Source organism: Oncorhynchus mykiss, chromosome 22 (genome assembly GCF_013265735.2).
Source record: "Oncorhynchus mykiss isolate Arlee chromosome 22, USDA_OmykA_1.1, whole genome shotgun sequence".
NCBI lineage: Eukaryota > Metazoa > Chordata > Actinopteri > Salmoniformes > Salmonidae > Oncorhynchus > Oncorhynchus mykiss.
The window spans coordinates 8,825,387-8,853,175 of record NC_048586.1 but is presented as its reverse complement, the minus strand read 5'-3'; the positions used below and the strand labels follow the sequence as shown (position 1 = coordinate 8,853,175).

The 27,789-nt window shown below is 43.3% G+C and overlaps 1 protein-coding gene across 14 annotated transcripts; it reads left to right on the top strand.

Moving 5' to 3' along the window:
- The first annotated feature begins 1,427 nt into the window (after positions 1-1,427).
- On the top strand, positions 1,428-25,441 carry LOC110501335 (POU domain, class 2, transcription factor 1). 14 transcript variants are annotated; one of them, XM_036958640.1, is made up of 16 exons: positions 1,428-1,540; positions 10,865-10,936; positions 11,375-11,466; positions 13,813-13,908; positions 14,872-15,054; positions 15,322-15,408; positions 15,880-16,009; positions 16,180-16,271; positions 16,356-16,529; positions 16,717-16,858; positions 16,973-17,127; positions 20,292-20,483; positions 20,644-20,749; positions 20,886-21,213; positions 21,483-21,583; positions 24,216-25,441. In XM_036958640.1, exons 1-16 carry the CDS (start codon positions 1,495-1,497, stop codon positions 24,488-24,490), a joined length of 2,271 nt encoding a protein of 756 aa, XP_036814535.1. In that variant the 5' UTR covers positions 1,428-1,494; the 3' UTR covers positions 24,491-25,441. The 14 variants fall into 14 exon arrangements, with proteins under 14 accessions (XP_036814535.1, XP_036814525.1, XP_036814523.1 ...); XM_036958630.1 differs by having other exon boundaries at positions 20,289-20,483; XM_036958628.1 differs by having other exon boundaries at positions 15,880-16,027.
- Positions 25,442-27,789: the final 2,348 nt, after the last annotated feature.

Below are 27,789 nucleotides of genomic sequence, written 5' to 3'. Positions count from 1 at the left end.
GTCTGGCAGCGAAACAGATCATTCAGCCTCATTTACTGCCTTAAAAAACATAGCTGATATGGCTGACTTGCTTTAACAGATGTGGTTTCTAATGACAGTTGAGATGTACAAACTAGGGCATAAGGGGACGACAAGCAGATAAGAGGCAATCCGTAATTTCGATTAAGACATTAATGAGCGAGCTAGGACGGACGTAGTCAATAGAACTATTTGTTTAGCACTTTTAAAATGTACAACGACAGAATTTAGAACATGGACCATTCTTAGTGTTCTCCCTGTACACCAAGTCAGAACCGTAGGAACCACACTCTACTGAAAAGCAGGATAGTGATTGCTTTGCGATGCTTGCCGTCACTGATTCCTTCCAAACTACTCATTGTTGAATTTGCGATTTCTAACTTGTTGTGTAATGTCTATGTCCAATGGCCGATGAGCACCAATACGTTTTAGCTATAATTTCTTTCATTATTTCTCTTCATATGACAAAGATTAAAAAGGATTTGCCAGTAGATTGTCAACTTGATTCATGATGATGACTGCTAGCTAAGATTTTGAAAGTATGATGTTGACATGATCAGTCCAATAAACGTGATTTGACATAATTTTATCTGTGGCCAACGACCTTCTAACGTAACTCTATGGTAGCACCCAAGGGGCTTAAATTTTCGAGGTCTACCCTTAGACTTGGCAGTGACGTACTGTCCCCACGAGTGACAGAACACTGAGATAATCAAGGGGCAACTAGAGAACATTACCAACACTTACACTCCGTATTTTCCGCTGGCTGGCCCACCACCACAGAAAGCACTGAGCTAGGCTGAAACACCTGGATTTTTGAGCTGCCTTACTCAAGAAAGCAAAAAAGAGACCATGTTTGTATGCGGCTTTATTACCTCAATGAGTTCTTAATTAATTAATTAATTAACATTGTTTGCAAACTGATATGTGACACAGGTACCCCCCCCCCCCTAAAAAAAACATGGATTTTTCTGTATATATATATATATATATTATTTTTTTTTTAGCTAAATGCCCAGAATGACGGGTCCCCACGGCCATGGTCTAAAATGAAAAATCAACTAGGGGCTCTATGCGTTTTCTGGAAAACAATGCATCTCCCTGGAAGGTCAGTTACGCTAACGCGTCGTGGAACATACCTTCCACATCGTTCATTATTTTCCATAGAACACCTAATAGCCCCCCATTAATGATTCCTTAAATATTATACCGTATTTGCAGCAGACAACATGAAGGATATTTGAAGATGAATTTAGTTCCAATTTAACATAGTAAGATATGAATATTACTAACATGGGTTACATAAACACATGCAAACATAATACAATTATAAAAATAAAAAAACATAATTTATGCATACTTTCTCCAACTGTATTTATCAAGTAAATACAGTGCACTTGCACATGAGTCGCGCAGGGTGTGTAGTTTTCTCTCTTTCCTCCTACCAGGGATGGGATTTCGGGTTAAATATTCAAAATGGCGGATGGAGGAGCAGCGAGTCAAGATGAGAGTTCAGGACCAGGTAATCATTACAGAATTTTACATATTCATACTCATATTCAAACACTCTTTCTCTCAACCCATGTAGCACAGAAGAAACGCGACAACAAAATGAGTTAGCCCAATGTTGCTGTTGTACGCGTAATTTTAGTTAATTCACAGCTAGCGGATATTTGACAGAGGGGTAAACGGGCTATTGCAGTGCGATGACAAATTAAAGGCAAAAAACATGCCTCCCTTCTTTGTGTGATTAGAGCACTGTACGCCGCTACATATTCATACCCCTGTCTACAAATGCGATTTAGCATATTTTATTAGTAATTGGCGACGTGTCTGTGGTTTTTATACATGCCATTTTCAGATATTGCTCAAATACTGTACTGTAGCTGTACTAGCTTGATAAGATGGCTAGCTTGGCTGCTAAAACTAGGCAGATCGGCTTTGTGTTTATGCTTATTGTGGCGTTAACCTATCTGCTTATTGGAGGAGGTTTGCATATTCATTTTTCCAACAACAGCCAGCGGCTGTGCATATTACATTATAATCATATTTACAGTAGCATAATAGAAAGCCGAGAAGCTAACTTGCTTGATGTCGGAGGGCCGCAGCGTGTTTTTATATCTTCCCAGCCTTTGTGCTCGATACAGACGTTGTAGCCTGTTTTGTGTTATTCGTGTGGGCCTGTCCGAGCATAATAACGTAGTCATAGAGAATGCGGGGTTCAGCATATACCATTAACTATTCGACATTATCTCGCGTTCGCCGCAAAATATGTCAAAACCTTTAGTTTGACGGTTATAGACCATGCCTATTGTCTCCACTAAGTTTATATGCCTATTGATCATGTTTTTAGGTTAACAGTAGGCTATCCCATCTTTTTTCCATCCATGGTGGCAGCCACAATATGCCCATTTTCAGCACCTAGCCCGTGAGCTAGTTTATTTTCCAGAAGCGTGATATCAACAATAGTACTACTCTCTTTAGCAGATAAAAGCCTAAACGCTTTAAGAAATGTATAGCCTAACTAGTATTGTTTAGTATTGTTTATGTTTAGGACGTATTGGTGCTGCCTACCTCCTGGATGTGTTTTAAGAAATAAACGATTTTCAATGTATTTTATTTCGATTATTTAATTTGAACACATTCCCCCAAATATAGCAATGACAGTTATATAAATGCTGCTCCTGCCGCCATAAATCCACTAAAAACATTCACTGTCGAAAGGGAAAAAATAGTTGCCGCCATTGTCTCGCCATTCGCTAGTCTGAGTTTGGATGAGAGCTTTGAAGTTTCGCCCCACACAACCGAGTCCCTCTTGTCTTGAGTTCTGTGTGTGCGTCGGTATCGGTGGCGTTTGTTTACGCAGACTGAATATATTAAAAACTTCAGTAGAATGCCTAATTTGGGGACGTTTCCGATATTTAAAAACGATGCCTTAGATTTCCCCACCTCTTGTGGAGAGCGATTCCCGTGTTCAGCATCAGTTTTGAATGCCGTTTCTTTACAATCCATGTCGGCGAGGCCCATTCTACCTGTGCCATTTTTTCCCGGGGAGGGGTGATGCGTACTTCCGTGACATGCCAGGGGCACAAGAGAGGCCCACATCCAATTAATGTCTTCGGTCTCAGTTTGATGAAAGGGCAGACAGACACTCATTTTCTTTTCTCGTGACACTGTTTTCACCATGATAATAAACACTTAAGACAAACATACAGATTTGCTGAAGTAGTTCATATCTTTTTGCTCTGATGTGATGTCATATTGTAGGTATATTGTCGCCCTTCTTCAACTTTTATGAACATTCTAGCCAGCAAGCACATTTTCCAAAATATATGACAACTACACAATTTGCTTGCCTGATGACTCAAACTGAATTCTTCCTCTGCCCTATGTTCACTACATACTGTACTTCGGTCTAAGACTGCTATTGTTGAAGTAATTTCTGGTTATGTTATACAAACCAAAGTCATCAGCGATTTGATCATCACTAACCAATCAGATTATCAAAGCCGATGACACATTTTTTAAACGCTGCTTTATCCAGGTGTGTAATGGCTCTGGCCCAACCCATCGGTTAATGGGACCAAACAGAACAGTTAGAGTGTGTATGCGTTCTAGAAATCAGTGGGGAGGTACTCAGATCCAGACTTATAAACTAACGTCCGTGGGCGTGGCGTAGCGTTTGGCCGGAGTAAGGAGTTTGGGTAGCCAGGCAAACTATTTGCTGCTTAGGCTAGGCATTTGTGTGTGTTTGTGTCCATATTTTAGTTGTAGGCTACATCCCTGTTACTTATTAAAGATAATCTTATTCATGTTGCTGTGTTGTGTCTTGTGCTTTATGCAAAGTGTGAAATCAGGTTATCCTTGTCACTGTAGCACAGCATTCACTTATTTTGTTGGGTTCCTGTCATGTTGTGGGAAGCATTCAGTAAGTCCTTTGTAAAAAAAAAAGGGGGTGGGGGGCTTTTAGAACAAAATTGGGTCGATTATGAACTAAGCTACTTTGTGGTGAGAAATTATTTTCTAATTTTCACACTCACCCTCCTCACTTCCTCACAGTTTTATATTTTCATCCCATTCCATCCCGAGAGTTCCGTCTATGAATATTCATAGTTGTAAACATGGTTTTCATGAATAATGCATTTTGTTCAGTAATAGATGCAAGGCATCTGAAAAGTATGCATGAAGTACGTACAGACAAGCTGTTCCAAAGTGGGAGTTCGAGACGAGTATGTCATGTGCACATATACTATACAGTATGTGACTAGATGGATAGTAGGTAGGCTTGGTACTAGATTACCATGGTAAAGTTAACCTGGTAAGATAAGGGACCAGACAGCTGTGTGGGATGTAGCCTAGGCAAGGACAAGAGGAAGGCCAAAAAGATTCTCAAAGGGGCAAAATACAAATGAAAATATATAGTGTTGTTCAGGTATAATTTTTTGGAATGTACTATAGGCCTAATCCGGTTTGCCAGTAGCCCTGCTAACACTGGGCTAGGCCATTCACATGGGATTCACAGTATTTTGCCTTTAAAAACAATTGGGAAATGTTTATATGATCCCCTTTCAAACAGCTCATCTTTACCTCTTTCTTGTAGGCATTCACCTTTTATATAGCCATTACTTAGGGTTGTGACTAGAGGGAGTACAGCTATGACCGGAAGTTACATTTCATTGCAGGTTAGGAGAGCATTTTAATGAACTCTAACCCTTTTCCTAACCTTAACCTAAGTCTCCTAACCTGCCACGTTAATTATCCTAACCTGATGCGTAAGTTCTCCTAACTCCTAACTTCCGGTTGAAGCTGTACTCCTTCTAGTCAGAGCCACTACTTTGGCGGGAACTGAGCAAAGAGACATTCAACTTTGACCCTGTTGCTGCAACAGTTGTCATGCTAACCTGAAGCAGCAAACAGCGTTGATCAAGTTCTATATTTCTCAGATAGGACAGAATGCAATTAACTGCTTTAATTTCTTCACATCCACAAACAGTAAGTTAGCAGTTTGCCATACTTGTAAATCTTTTGTAAATAATTACCTTCTAATGTGTTAATTTTCCTGTTATGGTGAATAAAAATGTGGCCAAAACTTTACAGTTAGCATTATGCGTTCGGGCAGGTAGTGTTCTCCTGGCATCTGCCAAACCCAGATTCGTCCGTCGGACTGCCAGATGGCGAAGCGTGATTCATCACTCTAGAGAATGCGTTTCCACTGCTCCAGAGTCCATTGGCGGCAAGCTTTACACCAGTCAAGCCGGCTCTTGGCGTTGCGCATGGTGATCTTAGGCCTGTGTGCGGCTGCTCGGTCATTTCATAAAGCTCCCCACAAGCAATTATTGTGCTGACATTGCTTCCAGAGGCAGTTTGGAACTCGGTAGTGAGTGTTGCAACCGAGGACAGACAATTTTATGCGCTTCAGCACTCGGCGGTCATGTTCTGTGAGCTTGTCTGGCCTAACAAATAATTTAAAAGGTATTGCCAGCAGGTATCTCACTGGTCATCCCCAAAGCCAACACCTCCTTTGGCCGCCTTTCCTCCCAGTTCTCTGCTGCCAATGACTGGAACTAATTGCAAAAATCGCTGAAGTTGGAGACTTATATTTCCCTCACTAACTTTAAACATCAGCTATCTGAGCAGATAACCGATCGTTGCAGCTGTACATAGCCCATCTGTAAATAGCCCTTCCAATCTACCTACCTCATCCCCATATTATTTTTAAATGTACTTTTCTGCTCTTTTGCACACCAGTATTTCTACTTCATCATCATCTGCACATCGATCACTCCAGTGTTAATTTGCTAAATTGTAATTACTTCGCTGCTATGGCCTATTTATTGACTTACCTCCTCACGCCATTTGCACACACTGTATATAGACTTCATTTTTTTCTATTGTGTTATTGACTGTACGCTTTTTTATTCCATGTGTAACTCTGTTGTTGTTTGTTTCGCACTGCTTTGCTTTATTTTGGCCAGGTCGCAGTTGTAAATGAGAACTTGTTCTCAACATGCCTACCTGGTTAAATAAAGGTGTTCTCAACTGGCCTACCTGGTTAAATGAAGGTGAAATAAAATAAAACAAATCATACAGATTAGTTGAAAAATCTATTGCGGTGGTTTGTATGGGGCTTTCCTGTAACGACCAGTAATGGACAAAAATCTTTGTACACTAGATAATGTGATATAACCTGTCTGTAGCTAGGTAATTACAGTGATTATACAAAATGCTCTTTCCATGACATAGGTGAATCCAGGTGAAAGCTATGATCCCTTATTGATGTCACTTGTTAAATCCACTTCAATCATTGTAGATGAAGGGGAGGAGAGGTTAAAGTGATTTGTAAGCCTCGAGATAATTGAGACATAGATTGTGTATGTGTGCCATTCAGAGGATGAATGGTCAAAGCAAAATATTTTAAGTGCCTTTGAACGGGGTATGGTAGTAGTTGCCAGGTGCACCGGTTTTGAGTGTGTCAAGAAGTGCAGCGCTGCTGGGTTTTTCACACTCAAAAGTTTCCTGTGTGTATCAAGAATGATCCACCACCCAAAGGACATCCAGACAACTTGACACAACTGCAGGAAGCATTAGCGTCAACATAGGCCAGCATCCCTGTGGAACACTTTCGACACCTTCTAGAGTTCATGCCCCAACGAATTGAGGCTGTTCCTATGGCAAAGGGGGTGCAACTCAATATTAGGAAGGTGTTCCTAATATTTTGTACACTCAGTGTATATGAGCTGGCTAGCTAGATAGCTGTTAGCTAAATATTAAAAAAACTGTAACAACCCAAAACATTGTATAGAAAGTGTATTTTAGTTGCCTGGCTTGCTAGATTTACATATCCTAAATACAATGTTTTTTTTTGGTGCAAAAAAATGTAGCAGGTAATGCTGCTATTTGGACTCGGCTGCTTCAATGTCAAGCAGACTGCCGTTTTTGTGTTTATACCAGGTTTATACTTTTTCTTAATAACAAGAACAAGTTTGATGTCGGAGAACAACAATAGAATGTTCATAATTGAAAGCGTGCCAAGCCGCTATATGATGATAGGGGACATTTATACTGACTAGGTTGGTTGGCGGAAAATAAAAGTACAGGCTATGTTGCCGGCAATACCTTTCAGATATAAATGCAAGTTGCCAAAAAGTGTTAAAGTTGGTGGCAAAACGTCTTGTTTTAAAAGGTCTATAATAGTAGGAGAGAGACATGCATGATCAATAGGACAAATGGAGAAAGATTTGGTCACCATAATTGTAGAACAGTGAAATGCTTTATGCACACACTGTTACATGCTAAGTACTGTATTAACAAACTAGTTTAGGCCTATAGGCTTAACTCAGCTACATGATATTAATGGGAACTTAGTTTGAAGTGTTGCCGTGACTTACATACCATGGGTGAAGTTAAATGTCAGTGGAATTTGAATATGCTTATTATTCTACACTCGCTATGCCTCACGTTTGAATGTCTCCCTTCACATTAGCTGTTCCGCTATATTCACTCAGCCTTTACATAAAAAAGTGCTAATGAGTTACCTATTAAATATTCTCTGCAAAAATATATTTGCATAATGAATTGTTCGCTCCACAGTGGGATTTTGCGAGCCACCCTAGCAAGTGTGGTTTAAATAAAGTGCCTTTCTCCTTACTTCTCTTTGCCTCTGAACCCTTCTGTTTTCTCTTTTTGTTTTGCATTAAGAGGGTATAGTGAGTGGGTGGTTGTGGTTTGGAAGGAAGGAAGATGGGGTGTCTGTTTTTGGGGTATCTCTGTCCTTGTTTCATGGGAGGGAACCTTATTTTTTTCCATCAACAAATTCACACTTGGTGAGTTAGTGGTTGAAACATTTGCTGTGGCTTCGAGAACGTGAGTTTAAGTGTCCATAAGGGCTCAGGGCCAGACCCAGATGCAGACACGAGAGGCAGATGGTTTGAGTGTTTGATATGTATTAGTTCCAAAAGGGGTAAACAAGAGAATAGTCATGGACAGGCAAAAGGTCAAAACCAGATCAGAGTCCAGGAGGTACAGAGTGGCAGGCAGGTTCAAGGTCAGGGCAGGCAGACTGGTCAGGCAGGTGGGTACAGAGTCCAGAAAACAGGCAAGGGACAAAACCAGGAGGACTAGCAAAAGAGAGAATAGCAAAAGCAGGAGCACGGGAAAAACACGCTGGTTGACTTGAAACAGACGAGACGAACTGGCACAGAGAGACAGGAAACACAGGGATAAATCCACCGGGGAAAATAAGTTACACCTGGAGGGGGTGGAGACCATCACAAGGACAGGTGAAACAGATCAGGGCGTGACAGTGTCGTAACCTGGCCTAAATCGGCCTTCTGAAGAAAATGATTAGCCGTTAGCTTCCTTGGCTGAAAAAGTACTACAAACTAGTCTAATAATGCCCCACACTGCAACTGCAAAAACACTGTTTTTAGGCTATTGTTTGATTACTGTCCAAACTGTTGATTACTGTCCATACTGTTGATTACTGTCCATACTGTTGATTACTGTCCCTACTGCTTTGTCATGCCCTTTCTTCAGTCTCTGTTTATCTTGGTCACTAGTGTGATAAGGGAGCCAAGAAAAGAGACAAATTCGGTTTAGTTTTTTATTGAGGATTTTTTGAGCAAGGCAAAACCACACGTTCATCACCCTATTTTTCAGAGGTCTACCCCACAAAACAGTCAGATTTAATTTTATCATTGCTTTGACACCCCACCCTGTCAGTCGGCGCCTGCCTGCTCGCTACATTAACTTCCAAGGCATGTTCTTCTACACTAGATTAAAAAGAGTGAAATGGGAAAAAAGCCGTCTGAATGAGAACAACTAGCCTAATGGAATTTAAAGCTAATCTAAATATGCTAATCTTCACACGCTTCATAAACATAGCTGATAGTACCCCCCCCCCCCCATTTCTGTTTCTCTCTCTCTGTCTCAGTAGTTGTGCAGAGTGGAATGCCATAGCCACAGGGGGTCTGGTAGTAATGACAGGCTCGTGGTGGAGTTATTTATTCCCCCCACCTCCAAGCCCTCATTAATAACCAGGCCTGGTCTCTGTGACTCCTGGCGGACTTTGGGACCAGCAGTCCGAGACATTCTATTAGTTCTATTAGCACCCGCCACCTTTCCACGCCAACGTGCCCAGACCACTGCCGACATGCCTCACACTGAATTCTGGGCAGTTGTTTGCCCCGTTTTTTTACCTGGCTCGCTCAGCTAATTACTCTGCTGCCTGCATTCTGCCGGTAATTGGGCTTAGTTTGAGCCCGGACATCTTAAAAAAAAAATATTCCCCTGTTTTTTATTGTTCTCCAAAAAGCCATCCAATTAATATGCTAATGAAATGATACATATTTATGGATTTTAAATGATGCAGAAAGCTTTCAGAGCCCGGTGTGAAATGAATTGCTTACAGGACTTCAAAGCCTTGAATCGCTAACGAGGTAGGGCCTGATTTGCATACAGCTTTAATCAGCTGAATACTGATTATACTCCATTATAGAATGGGGTGGGTGGAGGGAGAGAGAGAGGAGCCAGCTGCACTAGTTGTTTCTGTTTTCTTCCAGAAAGAGAGGGAGAGAGAACTTTTTCAGTAGTTGCGACAATCCTGCCACGCATCGGAGAGAGGGAGGGAAAAGGAGGGAGACTGTTGAGAAGAAAGGAAAGGTAGAGAAAGATTGATTGAGAGTGAGGGAGAGCTGTTAGTCTAAAAGCCATTGGCTTAAGTGGAGTGCTGAGGCTGTGTCTCAGTGTTGTTCAGTGGAGCGTTCAGTGGACTGTGCCAGTCTGTCTGTGTCTTGTGTGTGTAGCTGTAGTTTGACTGGACTCTGCACTGACCAGTGGATAGTGAAGAGAGGGAGTAGGGAGAGGAGGGGCAGTGTGCTGTCCGGCGGAACCTGCCACCAGCTTTTGCAAGCATGCTGGAAAATACAGGTTCAACAGAAGTGGGTGAGTCATGTGTTGTGTGTTTGTGATGTTGATGATGATGGGGTACCAAATACACCAGATATTGTTGTTGTGGGGGGAGGCCAGGGAGAGGTGCTCATTTTGGAAGTGGGCTACTCATTTGCCGAGAAGGTGCTTAAATACCAGCTCCTGGTGGCAGGCTTGGACATCCTCGGGTAGAGGTGCAAGCTGGTGGCGCTGATATTTGGCACAGCCTTGCAGTGCGTGTCCTCCAGATTGCGGGCCTGATAAAAACTAGGGCAAAGCAATTGGCTAGGTACTGCTCTGTTTCAGCTGTCGTGGGCAGCCTAGCTGTTTGGAGAGGGAGGTGCTTTCTGTACCCTTACATGCCATGCATAAAGGGACCTTTTGAAATGTTTGGATCTTTTCATTGTCAATTTGATTGGTAGATTCAAATAAAGTATTTCAAATGTGTGTGTGTGAGTGTGAGAGAGAGAGAGAGATCGTCAGGGAACAAATCAAAGGGGTATGACACATTGTCCTGCTGGGCTTTTATGCATGTAAAGGCATGCTTCAAAGTGTATCCCCTAATTGCCATTGTTGAAGATGTTGATTTCCACTGTATTAAATGGGGCGTTTTCTAATTGTAAAATTTTCACCTGGCGCAATTTTTTAAACCTGGTTTTGTATGGAAACAATACTCTGCATGTAGGCTAGAGGTAGTTGTGGGTGTGTAGCCCATCAGAAAGCATTATTATCAGACTCTGTTGGAAGGAGTGGGAGTTGTCTAGTGTTATTGTATTAAGTGCGGCATACGACATCAGATATTTAAAAGATGTGGGCTTTAGGCGCTGTTTTGGGATGGGATGGTGGGGCGTTACTTTTAGATGACAGTTGAGTGAAGGTCTCTCTCTGTCTGTCTGTTTTGTCTGTCTGCCTCTTTCAGATTCTAGGATGAGTAATCCATCAGAAACTAGTAAATGTGCAATGGAGAGTCAGAGTGGGGACGGAAACACAGGTGAGTTACCTGCTGTGACCTGCTGCTGCATTGCTCTGGCTGCCCACACCTGGAGTGTCGTTCAGGAGGCACAAACGGTTTCAAATAGTCACAAACGGGCAGAGAAAATGTCCTTGGTTATTAGACTCAAGTAATTGTCTTCTGTTTAAAAACCTGTGGTCCTGTTTGGTGCCCTCTGAACACCCCCCCCGGGTCTGCACTCTGCTCACTTCAATGTCCTACAGAGTGTGTGTTTTTATTGTGTTGATTGAGAAACCTAATAGAGAGAGAGGTTCAGTGAAAGTTAATTGGGTTGTTGTGCTGTTGCTGTAATTAGAGGCTACTGTGTGCGTATTATGTTCACACGTGTCGATTTGTGTGTGTGTGTATGTGAAAGTGTGTGTGTGTATGTGAAAGTTTTTTTTCTTTCTGATGACTTAATTGCTTTTCTGTTCTCAGGAGTCCAAACGAATGGACTGGACTTTCAGAGGCAGACGGTGCAGGCCACAAATGCAATCACCAATGCACATGCACAGGCTCTGCTCCAACAGGTAACTCACTCACTCAGACCAAAACACACACAGGGTTGCTGCTTTTACCAGAGAGTGTGTGTCTGTGTGTGTGTGTGTCTGTGGGTGTATTTTCTGCATTTGCCCAGGCTGGCAGAAGTGTAGTTGAAATGAGGAGAGGGGACAGAGACATGCCAACAGAACAGAGCCACACACACTAGAGCCGGACCATATGGACAGAAAATCCATATCGTGATAAATCTAACCATTTTACTCGTAAATCTAACCATTTTACTCATAAATCTAACCATTTTACTCATAAATCTAACCATTTTACTCGTAAATCTAACCATTTTACTCATAAATCTAACCATTTTACTCGTAAATCTAACCATTTTACTCGTAAATCTAACCATTTTACTCATAAATCTAACCATTTTACTCGTAAATCTAACCATTTTACTCGTAAATCTAACCATTTTACTCGATAACAGTAAATATGAAACTTTTATTTTTATTACTTTACATTAGCGGCAGGGCACTATAATTTTTTATTTTCAGTGCAAAGTAAGAAAACTGAGATGGTAGCCATGATTGAAAAAGTCAGCTGTTCGATCTAACATATCCAGGGAATGCATGGTTGATATGTTGATGTGCGACCTGTCAAATAGGATCCAGAAGGATCAGATTTATTTTTGGTTCTTCAGAGAATCTGCCGACATCTTTGTGCATATTGGACTATAAAGCTGTATTATTCACATCCTGAGGAAGTGGGAACTCAAAACACTTGGCTGGATTGCTTACTCGAAATATGATGTTGTTGCTATATAGCCATGTAGGCTAATTGATTAAGCTATCAGTGAATGTAGGCTAATGTCCTACAAAAACCTTTCAGGACTAGGTCTAGGCTAATTTATATAAATGGCACACTCTGCCTTGCGCACCATACTAACTACAGTCTACTCTGGTTGTAAAGTTGTGCCATGAATTCAAGAGGTGAGAAATACATGATATACTCCCAGAAAGCTGTGACTCTCCTCCGTAACTACAACAACAGTAGTTGCTTTGAAAACTGTATGTTGCCCGCAATTACATTTTGAGCAACTGTCATATGCTTGTGCTTCACAGTAGGATGAGGGAGTGAGAGTGGCTCGCTCACACAGAATCCGACAGCGAAATGGGGCAGATACTTTCATAGGAGGAATCAACATAATGCATAGGCTATTACTGTTGACCAAATATTGGTTTTACAACAATCTACAAGGATGTCGTGTAGCAAAATCACAGAAAATTACCTTCGTAGGTAAAATGTTTCGGTAAGAGGAAGGCAATATCCGTCATTGTCGGTTTGCCATCCCAGCTCTCACACACACACCACACACCACACACACACACACACACACACCACACCACACCACACCACACACACACACACACACACACACACACACACACACACACACACACACACACACACAGTACATGTAAATGAGCCAGGCTCTCTCGGTATCGCCTGGCAACAAGGCAGATTAATCAACCCTGTATGCTAATTAGCTGCTCTGCGGTTGCTCGGAAACAGATGGCGAAGAATATGCAAATCTCTGCAGAATTTACATGCACTGCATAACAGTTTTTTAAATGAACTTCTCCACTCACCCCTCCCTCTTTCCTCTCTCTGTTCTCTGTGGGCTGCAGTACATTCCTCTCCTGCTTTCCTTATGTCGATCATTTTCTATTTAGAGAATACCTTCAGTGTGCTACCTATTATTGAACCCCTGTTTTTGTGTTTATGTGGCAGTGTGTGTGGGATTGTGTTTTGTCTTGCTGTGTATATGGTTTTCCTCTTCCTCTCCACTCCAATGTTGAACAGTAAAAATATGGGTCTTGCTCCTTATCTCTAGTCAAGACTCTGACAGATATAGTTGCAAGAATTAGGGCATCTGAGTACAATAAGTATCAGTCAACATCATTATTCAAAAACAGATCGACATAATGTACAGACAGACGACTTGTGATAAATGCAACGGCTTGAGACTGGACTTAACAGGAACATGTCGTTATCAGGAGCAATGTAAAATAATGCAGTTGAACTGAGACTGGACTTAACAGGAACATGTCGTTATCAGGAGCAATGTAAAATAATGCAGTTGAACTGAGACTGGACTTAACAGGAACATGTCGTTATCAGGAGCAATGTAAAATAATGCAGTTGAACTGAGACTGGACTTAACAGGAACATGTCGTTATCAGGAGCAATGTAAAATAATGCAGTTGAACTGAGACTGGACTTAACAGGAACATGTCGTTATCAGGAGTAGCCTGTGTCTATATGGCATGTATCTGGGAAGGTTATTCTATATAAGGTTATCCTATGTACTCTGCTCCTAGTCCAAGTCTGAAGACTCGGGTGCAATTCCGACCTCCGTCCAGCAGGGGGTGCTGCCTCAGGCCCAGCTCATGCTGGCTGGGGGACAGATAGCTGGAGTAAGTGTCATGCTGTCTGCCTGCCTGCTTGTCGGTTCATCTGTCTGTCTGTAATGTGCTGGATCTCTATGGCTTCCTCATCTGCACTGATCTAAAAGAACAGCAAATGCTCAGGAGGTATCGTCGGTATATTGGTTTCGCTGTTCTCAGATCAGTGCATATGAACGGAAGGAGACTATTGAGATACACCCAGATAGAGGGTGGGGTTATGGCCAAATACTATTTTCCTTGTTTCCTCTCCTTAGTGACCGGTGATTCGATATAAAGATTGAATGGCAATTGATCTACCTACCTTATTCATTCTACCAATTCCTGCTATGATCAGTGTTGGTGGGAGGAACTGAGAGAAGAGTATTGGGACGTAGCCTGTGTGGGCTTGTGCACATGTGCAATCATGCCAACCCCACGACAAACATCACCCTGGTACCATCTTTTGGTTTGTGTGTGAGCGACCGGGAGCCCAGGCGTCATACTCATCCATGATCATTCTGTCGCATGGCCAGAAAGCCCTCACATGTGATAGTCATGTGACCTAAAGATCAGACAGCCAGTGGCTGCGATGAGAAACCTCTCCAAACACCAACAGCATCTCCCGTCCAAATGCATGAGTCCTCTCCTCTCTCCGTCTGTTGGGCCCTAAGGCACTCAGTCACTGCATCACATGTACTGCTAGTTTTGTAGTCCTTTGCAACTTGAAAGACCTTTGACATTTTGAAATGAATGGTGAGAGGCAGTTGTCTTGACATACTATTGTTTCTCTTCCAACCGCTCACTCCATTTACATTATTCTCTCTCTTAATCTCTGCGCCCCCTCTACCTTTCACTCTGCCCTCTCTCCACAATATCTGCCATCTCTGCCTTTCTATCTCCCTCTTTCTCTCTGCCCCGCCTCTCGCTGTCTCCCCGTCTCTTTCGCTTTGACCCCCCCCCCCCCCCCCCCCCCGTCTCGCTTTCCCTCTCCAGTTGACCCTGTCTCCAGCGCAGCAGCAGATGTTGTTGCAGCAGGCCCAGGCCCAGCTCTTGGCAGCAGCCATGCAGCAGCAATCAGCCAGCCAGCAGAGCAGCACCACGGGGGCCAGCATCTCTGCCTCCGCAGCCACCCCCATCACACAGCTGCCCCTGTCCCAGCCCGTCCAGATCACCTCTGTAAGAGAGATACACACACACAAATACATGAGAATGTGTATAGACACACACACACACACACACACACACACACACACACAACCCCATCACTAGGGCTAGACGGAATCTGCAGGGGGCAGAGTATCCTGCTACCTGCTCTAGAAAGGGGTGTAAAATAAAATCCTGAAGTCAAACCCAATACTGCCTCAAAACATATAACAGCCACAGTGTCATCAATTGAATATGCAGGAAACACAGAGCTGTAATGTTCACATCATTCCCCCTCAGATTCCCTCTGTCTCTACTCATCTCCCAGGCCAGCTAAGCCAGCTGGGATACCCGTATGAGATGGCGACCTTCAGCAGTTACCTACCTGTAGTACACCTTTATATCACTGTTATATGAATGACTGGACCTGTAAAATCTACCTAGTAGTACTCATGTATAACACTGCTATTTGAATGAATTATAAGTATGCTGTTACCTGTAGTACGTTGTAACCTTTTCTCCCTGTGGAAGCTTAATGAAAACTCCTCTGTTGATCTCTGCTGTATGAATGAGTGTACCTGTAGAATGAAGCTAGAATAAAGGCCAGCAGGCAGCAGCTACAGTATCACTTCTAGTAGACCTGTACCCCCCTTACCTGTAGGACTAGACTTATAAATACTGGCTTCTCTGTAGTTACGAGGGTTCCTCACTTCCTGTATTTGTGTGTGTGCGTGCGTGAGTGTGGGTGTGTGAGATGACCAACATCAGCATGAGTGGTGTGTGACTATACGTGTCTGTGTGTGCCTGTAGTAATGTGTGCTCCTTTCTCCCGGCGGGTGTGTGCGTGAGGACTTTCAGCAGTTACAGCAGCTGCAGCAGCAGAACCTAACCATGCCCCAGTTTGTCCTGGTTCAACCTGGCCACCACATCGCCACCCAGCTGCAGCCTGGCCAGTTCATCATCTCACAGACGCCGCAGGGCCAGCAGAGTATGTACACAACGCAGAGTATGTACTAAACACACTCACACACACACACATGGACACACACACATGGACACAGGCACGCACACACACGTGCACAAACATACACACTCGCCCTTCCTCGCTCTCACCCTCCTTTCGTACCTCTTAAATGGTCTCCATAATTCTCTCAACAGGTTTCCTGCAAGCCCATAATCTTCTAACTCAACTACCTCAAAGCCAAGCCAACCTCCTGCAGACTCAGCCAAGCATCAACCTTGCCTCACAGGTCAGACACTACAACTACAACTATCACTACCATGTTTAGTTTGTCATTTCCTTTCAGCCCTAACCCCATACTTCCGTCCTGTAGCCAGCGACTCCGTCCCACACTATAGCAGCCACGCCCATCCAGCCCCTGTCCCACAGTCAGACCCCGCCCAAACGCCTGGACACACCCAGTCTGGAGGAGCCCAGCGACCTGGAGGAGCTGGAACAGTTCGCTAAGACCTTCAAACAGAGACGCATTAAACTGGGCTTCACACAGGTGGGTGTATGGTTGGTGTTGTGAGGGAGCTGTATGAAGGTGTGTGTACGTGTGTACATTCTGTGTGTGTGGTTTGGGGTATTAGCGAACTGCAGGAAGGTGTGTGTGTGTGTATGCTTGCATGAGTGTGCATACGTGTGTTTGTGTTAACAGCAGAGCTCTCCCTAACCCTCTCTGTCTCCCCCAGGGGGATGTTGGTCTGGCCATGGGCAAGCTGTATGGTAACGACTTCAGCCAGACCACCATTTCCCGCTTCGAGGCCTTGAACCTCAGCTTTAAGAACATGTGCAAGCTGAAGCCACTTCTGGAGAAGTGGCTCAACGATGCAGGTATGTCTCTGAGCTGACCGACAGCTGTGTGTGTTTGTACTCTATTGTGTACCGTATTATGCACTGCAGAGTACCTGGTCTTTACCTCCGTCCCTGTCCCTTGTCGCGGTGCTGTTTGTGCAGAGAATCTGTCGTCTGACCTGGCCCTGTCCAGCCCTTGCGGCCTGGGGTCCCCCGGTCTGGGCATGGAGGGGCTCAACCGCCGACGCAAGAAGAGGACCAGCATCGAGACCAACATCCGCGTGGCCTTAGAAAAGAGCTTTCTGGAGGTGAGTGAAGTGTTACAGTCTAGATTAGCGCTCACTTGTCTTCACTAATTTACCTCATCAACCAATTTTACCACTTAAACCATTAGGAAGGGAATCAATGAAATGGAAAAGACTTCATTCAGCGTCTCTGGTAAACTGCCCTACTGAAAATAACTGCCCTACTGAAAATAACTGCCCTACTGAAAATAACTGCCCTACTGAAAATAACTGCCCTACTGAAAATAACTTCCCCATACTGAAAATAACTGCCCTACTGAAAATAACTGCCCTACTGAAAATAACTTCCCCATACTGAAAATAACTGCCCTACTGAAAATAACTTCCCCATACTGAAAATAACTGCCCTACTGAAAATAACTTCCCCATACTGAAAATAACTGCCCTACTGAAAATAACTTCCCCATACTGAAAATAACTGCCCTACTGAAAATAACTTCCCCATACTGAAAATAACTGCCCTACTGAAAATAACTTCCCCATACTGAAAATAACTGCCCTACTGAAAATAACTTCCCCATACTGAAAATAACTGCCCTACTGAAAATAACTTCCCCATACTAAAAATAACTGCCCTACTGAAAATAACTTCCCCATACTGAAAATAACTGCCCTACTGAAAATAACTTCCCCATACTGAAAAAAACTGCCCTACTGAAAATAACTGCCCCATGCTGAAAATAACTGCCCTACTGAAAATAACTGCCCCATGCTAAAAATAACTGCCCCATGCTGAAAGGAACTCCCCCATGCTGAAAATAACTGCCTCATGTTGAAAATAACTGCCCCATGCTGAAAGAAACTGCCCCATACTGAAAGGAACTGCCCCATACTGAAAGGAACTGCCCCATGCTGAAAGTAACTGCCCCATACTGAAAGGAACTGCCCCATGCTGAAAGGAACTGCCCCATGCTGAAAATAACTGCCCTACTGAAAATAACTGCCCCATGCTGAAAATAACTGCCCCATGCTGAAAGAAACTGCCCTATACTGAAAGGAACTGCCCCATACTGAAAGGAACTGCCCCATACTGAAAGAAACTGCCCCATACTGAAAGAAACTGCCCAATACTGAAAGGAACTGCCCCATACTGAAAGGAACTGCCCCATACTGAAAGGAACTGCCCCATACTGAAAGGAACTGCCCCATACTGAAAGAAACTGCCCCATATTGAAAGAAACTGCCCCATACTGAAAGAAACTGCCCCATATTGAAAGGAACTGCCCCATGCTGAAAGGAACTGTCCCATGCTGAAAATAACTGCCCTACTGAAAATAACTGCCCCATGCTGAAAATAACTGCCCCTTGCTGAAAGAAACTGCCCTATACTGAAAGGAACTGCCCCATACTGAAAGGAACTGCCCCATACTGAAAGAAACTGCCCCATACTGAAAGAAACTGCCCCATACTGAAAGAAACTGCCCAATACTGAAAGTAACTGCCCCATACTGAAAGGAACTGCCCCATACTGAAAGGAACTGCCCCATACTGAAAGAAACTGCCCCATATTGAAAGAAACTGCCCCATACTGAAAGAAATTGCCCCATATTGAAAGAAACTGCCCCATACTGAAAGAAACTGCCCCATATTGAAAGGAACTGCCCCATACTGAAAGAAACTGCCCCATATTGAAAGGAACTGCCCCATATTGAAAGAAACTGCCCCATATTGAAAGGAACTGCCCCATATTGAAAGGAACTGCCCCATATTGAAAGGAACTGCCCCATATTGAAAGAAACTGCCCCATATTGAAAGGAACTGCCCCATATTGAAAGAAACTGCCCCATATTGAAAGGAACTGCCCCATACTGAAAGAAACTGCCCCATATTGAAAGGAACTGCCCCATATTGAAAGAAACTGCCCCATATTGAAAGGAACTGCCCCATATTGAAAGAAACTGCCCCATATTGAAAGGAACTGCCCCATATTGAAAGAAACTGCCCCATATTGAAAGGAACTGCCCCATATTGAAAGGAACTGCCCCATATTGAAAGAAACTGCCCCATATTTAAAGGAACTGCCCCATATTGAAAGAAACTGCCCCATATTGAAAGAAACTGCCCCATATTGAAAGAAACTGCCCCATATTGAAAGGAACTGCCCCATATTGAAAGGAACTGCCCCATATTGAAAGAAACTGCCCCATATTGAAAGGAACTGCCCCATATTGAAAGGAACTGCCCCATATTGAAAGGAACTGCCCCATATTGAAAGAAACTGCCCCATATTGAAAGGAACTGCCCCATGCTGAAAGGAACTGCCCCATATTGAAAGGAACTGCCCCATATTGAAAGTAACTGCCCCATATTGAAAGGAACTGCCCCATATTGAAAGAAACTGCCCCATATTGAAAGGAACTGCCCCATACTGAAAGGAACTGCCCCATATTGAAAGGAACTGCCCCATATTGAAAGGAACTGCCCCATATTGAAAGGAACTGCCCCATATTGAAAGGAACTGCCCCATATTGAAAGGAACTGCCCCATATTGAAAGTAACTGCCCCATATTGAAAGGAACTGCCCCATACTGAAAGGAACTGCCCCATACTGAAAGGAACTGCCCCATATTGAAAGGAACTGCCCCATATTGAAAGGAACTGCCCCATACTGAAAGGAACTGCCCCATATTGAAAGGAACTGCCCCATACTGAAAGGAACTGCCCCATATTGAAAGGAACTGCCCCATATTGAAAGGAACTGCCCCATATTGAAAGGAACTGCCCCATACTGAAAGGAACTGCCCCATATTGAAAGGAACTGCCCCATATTGAAAGTAACTGCCCCATATTGAAAGGAACTGCCCCATATTGAAAGGAACTGCCCCATACTGAAAGGAACTGCCCCATACTGAAAGGAACTGCCCCATATTGAAAGGAACTGCCCCATATTGAAAGTAACTGCCCCATACTGAAAGGAACTGCCCCATATTGAAAGGAACTGCCCCATATTGAAAGTAACTGCCCCATATTGAAAGTAACTGCCCCATATTGAAAGTAACTGCCCCATATTGAAAGGAACTGCCCCATATTGAAAGTAACTGCCCCATATTGAAAGTAACTGCCCCATATTGAAAGGAACTGCCCCATACTGAAAGGAACTGCCCCATATTGAAAGTAACTGCCCCATACTGAAATGGAATACCTGGTCTTTTGCCCTCTTCAAGCAGAACCAAAAACCTACCTCTGAGGAGATCACCATAATTGCTGACCAGCTCAACATGGAGAAGGAGGTGATCCGGGTGTGGTTCTGTAACCGTCGGCAAAAAGAGAAGCGGATCAACCCCCCCAGCAGCGGACACAGCATCACAGGGACAGGCAGCACCCCCATCAAAACCATCTTCACCCCCAATAGCCCCTTGGTATTGACAAAACACACTGGCATGTACATGTACCACACACACTTGCACTTGCATGCATGGACACATACACAGTGTAAGCACGCACTACACACACACACAAGTAAAGTGTATTTTTTTCTATTCCATGTTCAAGCCTTTTTCTTCTCCTTCCCTGGTGCAGGTGGCCAGTACGGCGAGCCTTGTGACCAGTAACACACCAACCACACTCACTTTAAACCCAGTGATGCCTCTCACCAGCACCAGCGTCTCCGGCCTGACCTTGACAGGTAAACGGGGAAAGGGGAGGGACAGGATCACATTTGAAGAAAGAAATCTCAAATTAGGATTCAGGTATAATTCTATAACTTCCTTTCCTTTCCTGGCACTTAAAAACGAAACACCACCTTCCGGGTTCCGTCTCAGGCACGACGATCGGAGCGACCACAAACACGGCATCTGTCATCTCTACGGCACCCATGGTTACCGCGGTGACCAGCTCCACCTCGCTAAGCCCCTCCCCCACGGCCCTCCAGGCCACGGCAGCGGAGACGGATGGAACCCAGGAGCACACGGTGGTCATGCAGGCGCCATCGTCACTAGCAACCAATCTGGGGACAGGTCAGGTGATGGTGGCTGGACCGGGGCTGTCAGCGGCCCTGCAAGGAGCTGCCCAGTTACCCACCAGTTCTAGTTACGCCTCCATGGCTGGCCTTAACCCAGGACTGATGGCATCCTCACAGTTCACTCCTGGGTGAGTAGGACGGGAAAGGGTTTCAGAGCAGGATCACAACACACGTCAAACTACATGAAGATATTTCCAGTGCCCATGTATATCTAAAATATGATATAAGCCATGTTGAAACTATTTTGAATAGTCATTGTAGTAATAGTTGTAGTTAAACGCTCATTGCTATGATCATCATAATCTCAGGGATTGAGGGAGGAATAAGGAATTCAGGGTAATCTCTACTGGAATCACTGTGTCTCTGTCTGTCTGACAATACTTGTCTCTGTGTGTAGGGGGGCCTTGCTGAGCTTAGCTCCGGGTGGGCTTGGAGGGGCTATAAACCCCGCCATGTTGAGCAACAGCACCCTGGCCACCATCCAAGGTCTATGGAGCGGCAAGTACACCTGTTTAATTACTCTGCATCTCACACATATGCAGTGTCTTCAGAAAGTATTCCTGGACTTTTTCCATTTTGTTATTACAAAATTTGTTGTTAAAATGAATTGAATTGTCATTTTTTTGCCATCAATCTATACAAAGTGGAAGATTTAAAAAAAAATATATATATATATATATTTTAATGGAAAATAGTACACTAGTACAGTGGGGCAAAAAAGTATTTAGTCAGCCACCAATTGTGCAAGTTCTCCCACTTAAAGATGAGAGAGGCCTGTAATTTTCATCATAGGTACACTTCAACTATGACACAAAATGAGAAAAAAAAATCCAGAAAATCACATTGTAGGATTTGTAATGAATTTATTCGCAAATTATGGTGGAAAATAAGTATTTGGTCAATAACAGTGAGATTTTGAGTGAAAACCTCCTTCCATCAGCAAGGGCATTGAAGATGAAACGTGATTGGGTCTTTCAGCATGACAATGATCCAAAACACACCGCCCGGGCAATGAAGGAGTGGCTTCGTAAGAAGCATTTTAAGGTCCTGGAGTGGCCCAGCCAGTCTCCAGATCTCAACCCCATAGAAAATCTTTGGAGGGAGTTGAAAGTCTGTGTTGCCCAGCAACAGCAGCAAAACATCACTGCTCTAGAGGAGATCTGCATGGAGGAATGGGCCAAAATACCAGCAACAGTGTGTGAAAACCTTGTGAAGACTTACAGAAAACATTTGATCTCTGTCATTGCCAACAAAGGGTATATATCAAAGTATTGAGATAAACTTTTGTTATTGACCAAATACTTATTTTCCACCATAATTTGCAAATAAATTCATAAAAAATCCTACAATGTGATTTTCTGGATTTTTTATTCTCATTTGGTCTGTCATAGTTGAAGTGTACCTATGATGAAAATTACAGGCCTCTCTCATCTTTTTAAGTGGGAGAACTTACACAATTGGTGGCTGACTAAATACTTTTTTGCCCCACTGTATATTGTGATTATATAAGTATTCAACCCCCGGAGTACAATACAGCAGCAATTACAGCTGTGAGTCTTTCTTTTTTTTAACCCCATTTTCTCCCCAATTTCTTGGTATCCAATTGTTAGTAGTTACTATCTTGTTTCATCGCTACAACTCCCATACGGGCTCGGGAGAGACGAAGGTCGAAAGCCATGCGTCCTCCTAAACACAACCCAACCAAGCCTCACTGCTTCTTAACACAGCGTTGCTCCAACCCGGAAGCCAGCCGCACCAATGTGTTGGAGGAAACGCCGTGCACCTAGCGACCTGGTTAGCGTGCACTGCACCCTAGCACTGCACTGCTAGTGCGCGATGAGACAAGGATATCCCTACCGGCCAAACCCTCCCTAACCCGGACGCAAGTCCAGAAAACAGGCAAGGGTCAAAACCGGGAGGACTAGTAAAAGAGAATAGAAAAGGCAGGAGCATGGGAAAAAACACACTGGTTGACTTGGAACATACAAGACGAACAGGCACAGAGAGACAGGAAACACAATGATATAAACACCAGGGATAACAAGCGACACCTGGAGGGGGTGGAGACGATAACAAGGACAGGTGAAACTGATCAGGGTGTGACAGATACAGCTACCACCATTCTTGAAAATACGAAGAATGGTACTCATTGTGTTGTGTTGGATTTGCCCCAAACAAAACGCTTTGTAGTCAGGACAGAAAGTACATTTCTTTGCCACATTTTTGACAGTATTACTTTAGTGCCTTACTGCAAACAGGATGCATTTTTTGAATATTTTTATTCTGTACAGGCTTCCTTGTGGTTGAATCTGCTTGAAATTGTGAAGTGAATTTCACTGCTCGACTGAGGGACCTTACAGATAATTGTATGTGTGGGGTACAGGGATGGGGTAGTCATTTAAAAAATCCTGTTAAACATTATTATTGCACACAGAGTCCATGCAGCTTATGTGACTTTTTAAGGACATTTTTACTCCTGAACTTATTTAGGCTTTACATAACAAAAGGTTGAATACTTTTGAAGACATTTCAGCTTTTCATTTTTAATTAATTTGTAAACATTTCTAAAAACATAATTACACTTTGACATTTGACATTATGGGGTATTGTGTGTAGATCAGTGACACAAAATCGAAACTTCATACATTTAAAATTCAGGCTATAACACAAAAAAATGTTGAACAGTCAAAGGGTTTGAATACTTTCTGAAAGTACTGTATGTATACAGTATGTATGTATGTATATGCTATTTTCATGTTATATAGCTGGAACTTATACTGTATATCCAACCTCAATATATATAAGTACTTTTCTCTTTGCTCGGTACCTTACAGCAGCGGTTCCCAACCTATTCCGTAAAAAATGTGAAAACCACTGCCTTACATTTATTTACCTGTATAACTAGTCTATACCTGACACTCGTGCACCTGTCCTCCTGTTCTTCACCACACGTTGGTCTCGTCACTGACATCGTTGTGTTTGAGACGTAATCAGAACTCTTCACCGCTCCGGCAGCTAGCTAGCTACACTACCCATCCTCATTAATCCACAGTTACTGTAACTCTCCTCCAACTGACGATGGCTAAATAGCTAGCTAACCCCCTCTGTCCCTACTTTCCTCCCCCTGTAGCTCTGGCATCGGGTGGCACTCTCCCCATCACCTCGCTGGATGGGAGTGGTAACCTGCTGTTTGCTAACACCTCGTCCGGCAGCACCCCCAACCTGGTGCAGCCCCTCTTCCTGAACCCCCAGAACCTGTCCCTGCTCACCAGCAACCCCGTCAGCCTGGTGTCGGCCGGAGCCGCCGGGGGAGGGGCCCTGCAGGTCACAGCCAACCACCAGGTCACCACAGCGACCGTCCCAGTGCCCGCCTCCACCATCACCACTGCCTCCAAGGCCCAGTGAAGCTGAAGGCTCAAATTGCCTCGAATGACACCCTATGCTCTATTTAGTGCACTACTTTTGGTTAAATGTTGCGTATGATATGGATGGCTTTGGCCATAGTAAGACACTACATGGGGAATAGGGCTGTTGTTTAAGATTTGCCCTTAGGCTATTTGCTCAATCCACTTCTTCATCCTCTTCCTCCTTGTCCTTCTGCCTGTCATCTATCATTATTTAATCCTTTTGCTGCCACCAAAAAGAAACCCTCTGTGAAGAGGGTTGGAATTTATATTTTACGTTTTTATTTCATTATTCATTCTCTCTTTTCCCTTGTACTCCAAAAACGATGTGCGACTCCCTGGATGTTTTTGTCGGTGTACGCAGCGGGTCACACAGGAGGACTGGGGCGGCCATTTTCTGAGGCAGGATCATCTTGAACTCTATGGTCTGCGCTCCTTGTGACCCCTGAGGGACCACCTAGCTTTCCCTCTTTCCTTTCTGTCACCTTTTTCAAAAGTATATATCTTCCTCTTCCCTGTTCAGAACATCTTCTGAAATACTTCTAACCAAAAATTTGATTTAACTTTTTTGACGTTTTTCTTCTTCTAACAAAAATGATTTACTACTAAAGTTCACAATCTACATCATCACTAAAAGGGGGGTTTGCGTATTTCCCCGTCTATAGTTTGAATTTATTTTGTGTCGGGCTCTGTTGGACAGGACTCAGCACAAATCATATCAAAGTTATATTTTAGAGGCGCTTAGTTTGTTTTCTCTTATTTTAGTGTGTGTGAGTGGACATTTTCAGAACTTTGTACGTCTAACATTAATTTAAGCTTTAACTCTGATGTACAGAACCAGTCAACAGTTTGGACACACCTTCTCATTCAACAGTTTTTCTTTATTTTTACTATTTTCTACATTGTCGTAAAATAGTGAAGACATCAACACTATGAAATAACACATATGGAAACATGTAGTAACCAAAAACGTGTTAAACAAATCAAAATATATTTTATATTTTAGGTTCTTCAAAGTAGCCACCCTTTGCCAGGCTGCATCACATCCGGCCGTGATTGGGAGTCCCATAGGGTGACGCACAATTGGCCCAGGGTCGTCCGGGTTTGGCCGGGGTAGGCCGTCATTGTAAATAAGAATTTGTTCTTAACTGACTTGCCTAGTTAAATAAAGGTTAAATACTTTTTTTAATTTTATTTCCTTGATGACCGCTTTGCACACTCTTTGCATTCTCTCAACCAGCTTCACCTGGAATGCTTTTCCAACAGTCTTGATGCTGAGTACTTGTTGGCTGCTTTTCCTTCACTCTGCGGTCTAACTCATCCCAAACCATCTCAATTGGGTTAAGGTCGGGTGACTGTGGGGGCCAGGTCATCTGATGCAGCACTCCATCACTCTCCTTCTTGGTCAAATAGCCCTGACACAGCTTGGACGTGTGTTTGGGGTCATTGTCCTGTTGAAAAACAAATGATAGTCCCACTAAGCGCAAACCAGATGGGATGGCGTATCGCTGCAGAATGCTGTGGTAGCCATGCTTGTTAAGTGTGATTTGAATTCTAAATAAATCACTGACTGTGTCACCAGCAAAGCACCCCCACAACATCACACCTCTTCCATGCTTCACGGTGGTAACCACCAATGCGGAGATCATCCGTTCACCTACTCTGCGTCTCACAAAGACACGGTGGTTGGAAACCAAAATCTCAAATTTGGACTCATCAGACCAAAGGACAGATTTCCACTGTTCTAATGTCCATTGCTCATGTTTCTTGGCCCAAGCAAATCTCTTCTTATTATTGGTGTCCTTTAGTAGTTGTTTCTAATGCAGCAATTTGACCATGAAGGCCTGATTCACACAGTCTCCTCTGAACAGTTGATGTTGAGATGTGTCTGTTACTTGAACACTGTGAAGCATTTATTTGGGCTGCAATCTGAGGTGCAGTTAATTGCTGATTTCTGAGGCTGGTAACTGTAATGAACTTTTCCTCTGCAGTAGAGGTAACTCTGGGTCTTCCTTTCCTGTGTCGGTCCTCATGAGAGCCAGTTTCATCAAAGTGCTGTATGGTTTTTGCGACTGCACTTGATAAACTTTCAAAGTTCTTGAAATGTTCCGCATTGACCTACCTTCATGTCATAAAGTAATGATGGGCTGTCGTTTCTCTTTGCTTATTTGAGCTTCTTCTTGCCATAATATGGACTTGGTCTTTTACCAAATCTTCTGTATACCACCCCTACCTTGTCACAACACAACTGATAAGAGTAAGATATTCCACAAATTAACTTTTAACAAGGAACACCTGTTAATTGAAATGCATTCCAGGTGACCTCATGATGCTGGTTGAGAGAATGCCAACGAGTGGCAAAGCTGTCATCAAGGCAAAGGGTGGCTACATTGAAGAATCTCAAATATAAAATATATTTAGATTTGTTTAACACTTTTTTTGGTTACTACATGATTCCCCATGTGTTATTTCATAGTTTTGATGTCTTCACTATTATTCTACAATGTAGAAAATAGTAGAAAATGAAGACAAACCCTGGAATGAGGAGGTGTGTCCAAAGTTTTGACTGGTACTGTATATCAATTTCTAATCGTGGTTATAAGGCTTTAAAACCGAGTAATAATAAATGGCCGATATCACGGTTATCGTTGCTTTAAGGAGCAGGGTTGACCATGTGTTCTCTCCGGTCTTCTGTCTGGTAACACTGAGTTTGTTTATATGAAAAAATATATTTTGCCTGCCACTATTTTGTAAATTGTAGTCTAGGTGTGGACCGTAGACACTGATATGAAATTACTGAAATGATAACACTTAGAGCAGGGGGTTAGCTGTATGATCCATGGAGTTCTATGCCTGAGTGTTCTCTGACTGCTATGTCGGTTGGTGTCTATGGTTTTCATGCCAACTGGATGGAGTTGGTGTGAGGTAGATGGGGTCGTTGTCTGTTTTTGCTCTGATAGATTTTTTAATGCCGCTTTATCTACTTGTGCACAGTATCTGTACCAAAAAAAACTGGATTTATGAACTGTAGTCTGCCTGTTTTAGAGAAGTTACACATTCTGTCCCAACATTCTGTCCTTTATTTCTGCAGTCTTTTGACTGGCTTACTTCAAGTTGTACCAAAAATATTTGTTGCTGTGTATTGTCAGTGTAGCTTAGCCTAGTCCAATATTTGAGTACAAGCTCTCCCTCTAGACAACAGGAGATAAAAATGCAATATTTTGATGATCACTTTCCAAAGACCAACTTATTTTTTAATTTGACTAAGGCTCTCCCTGCTCAGCTTTAAAGTGGCAGCGC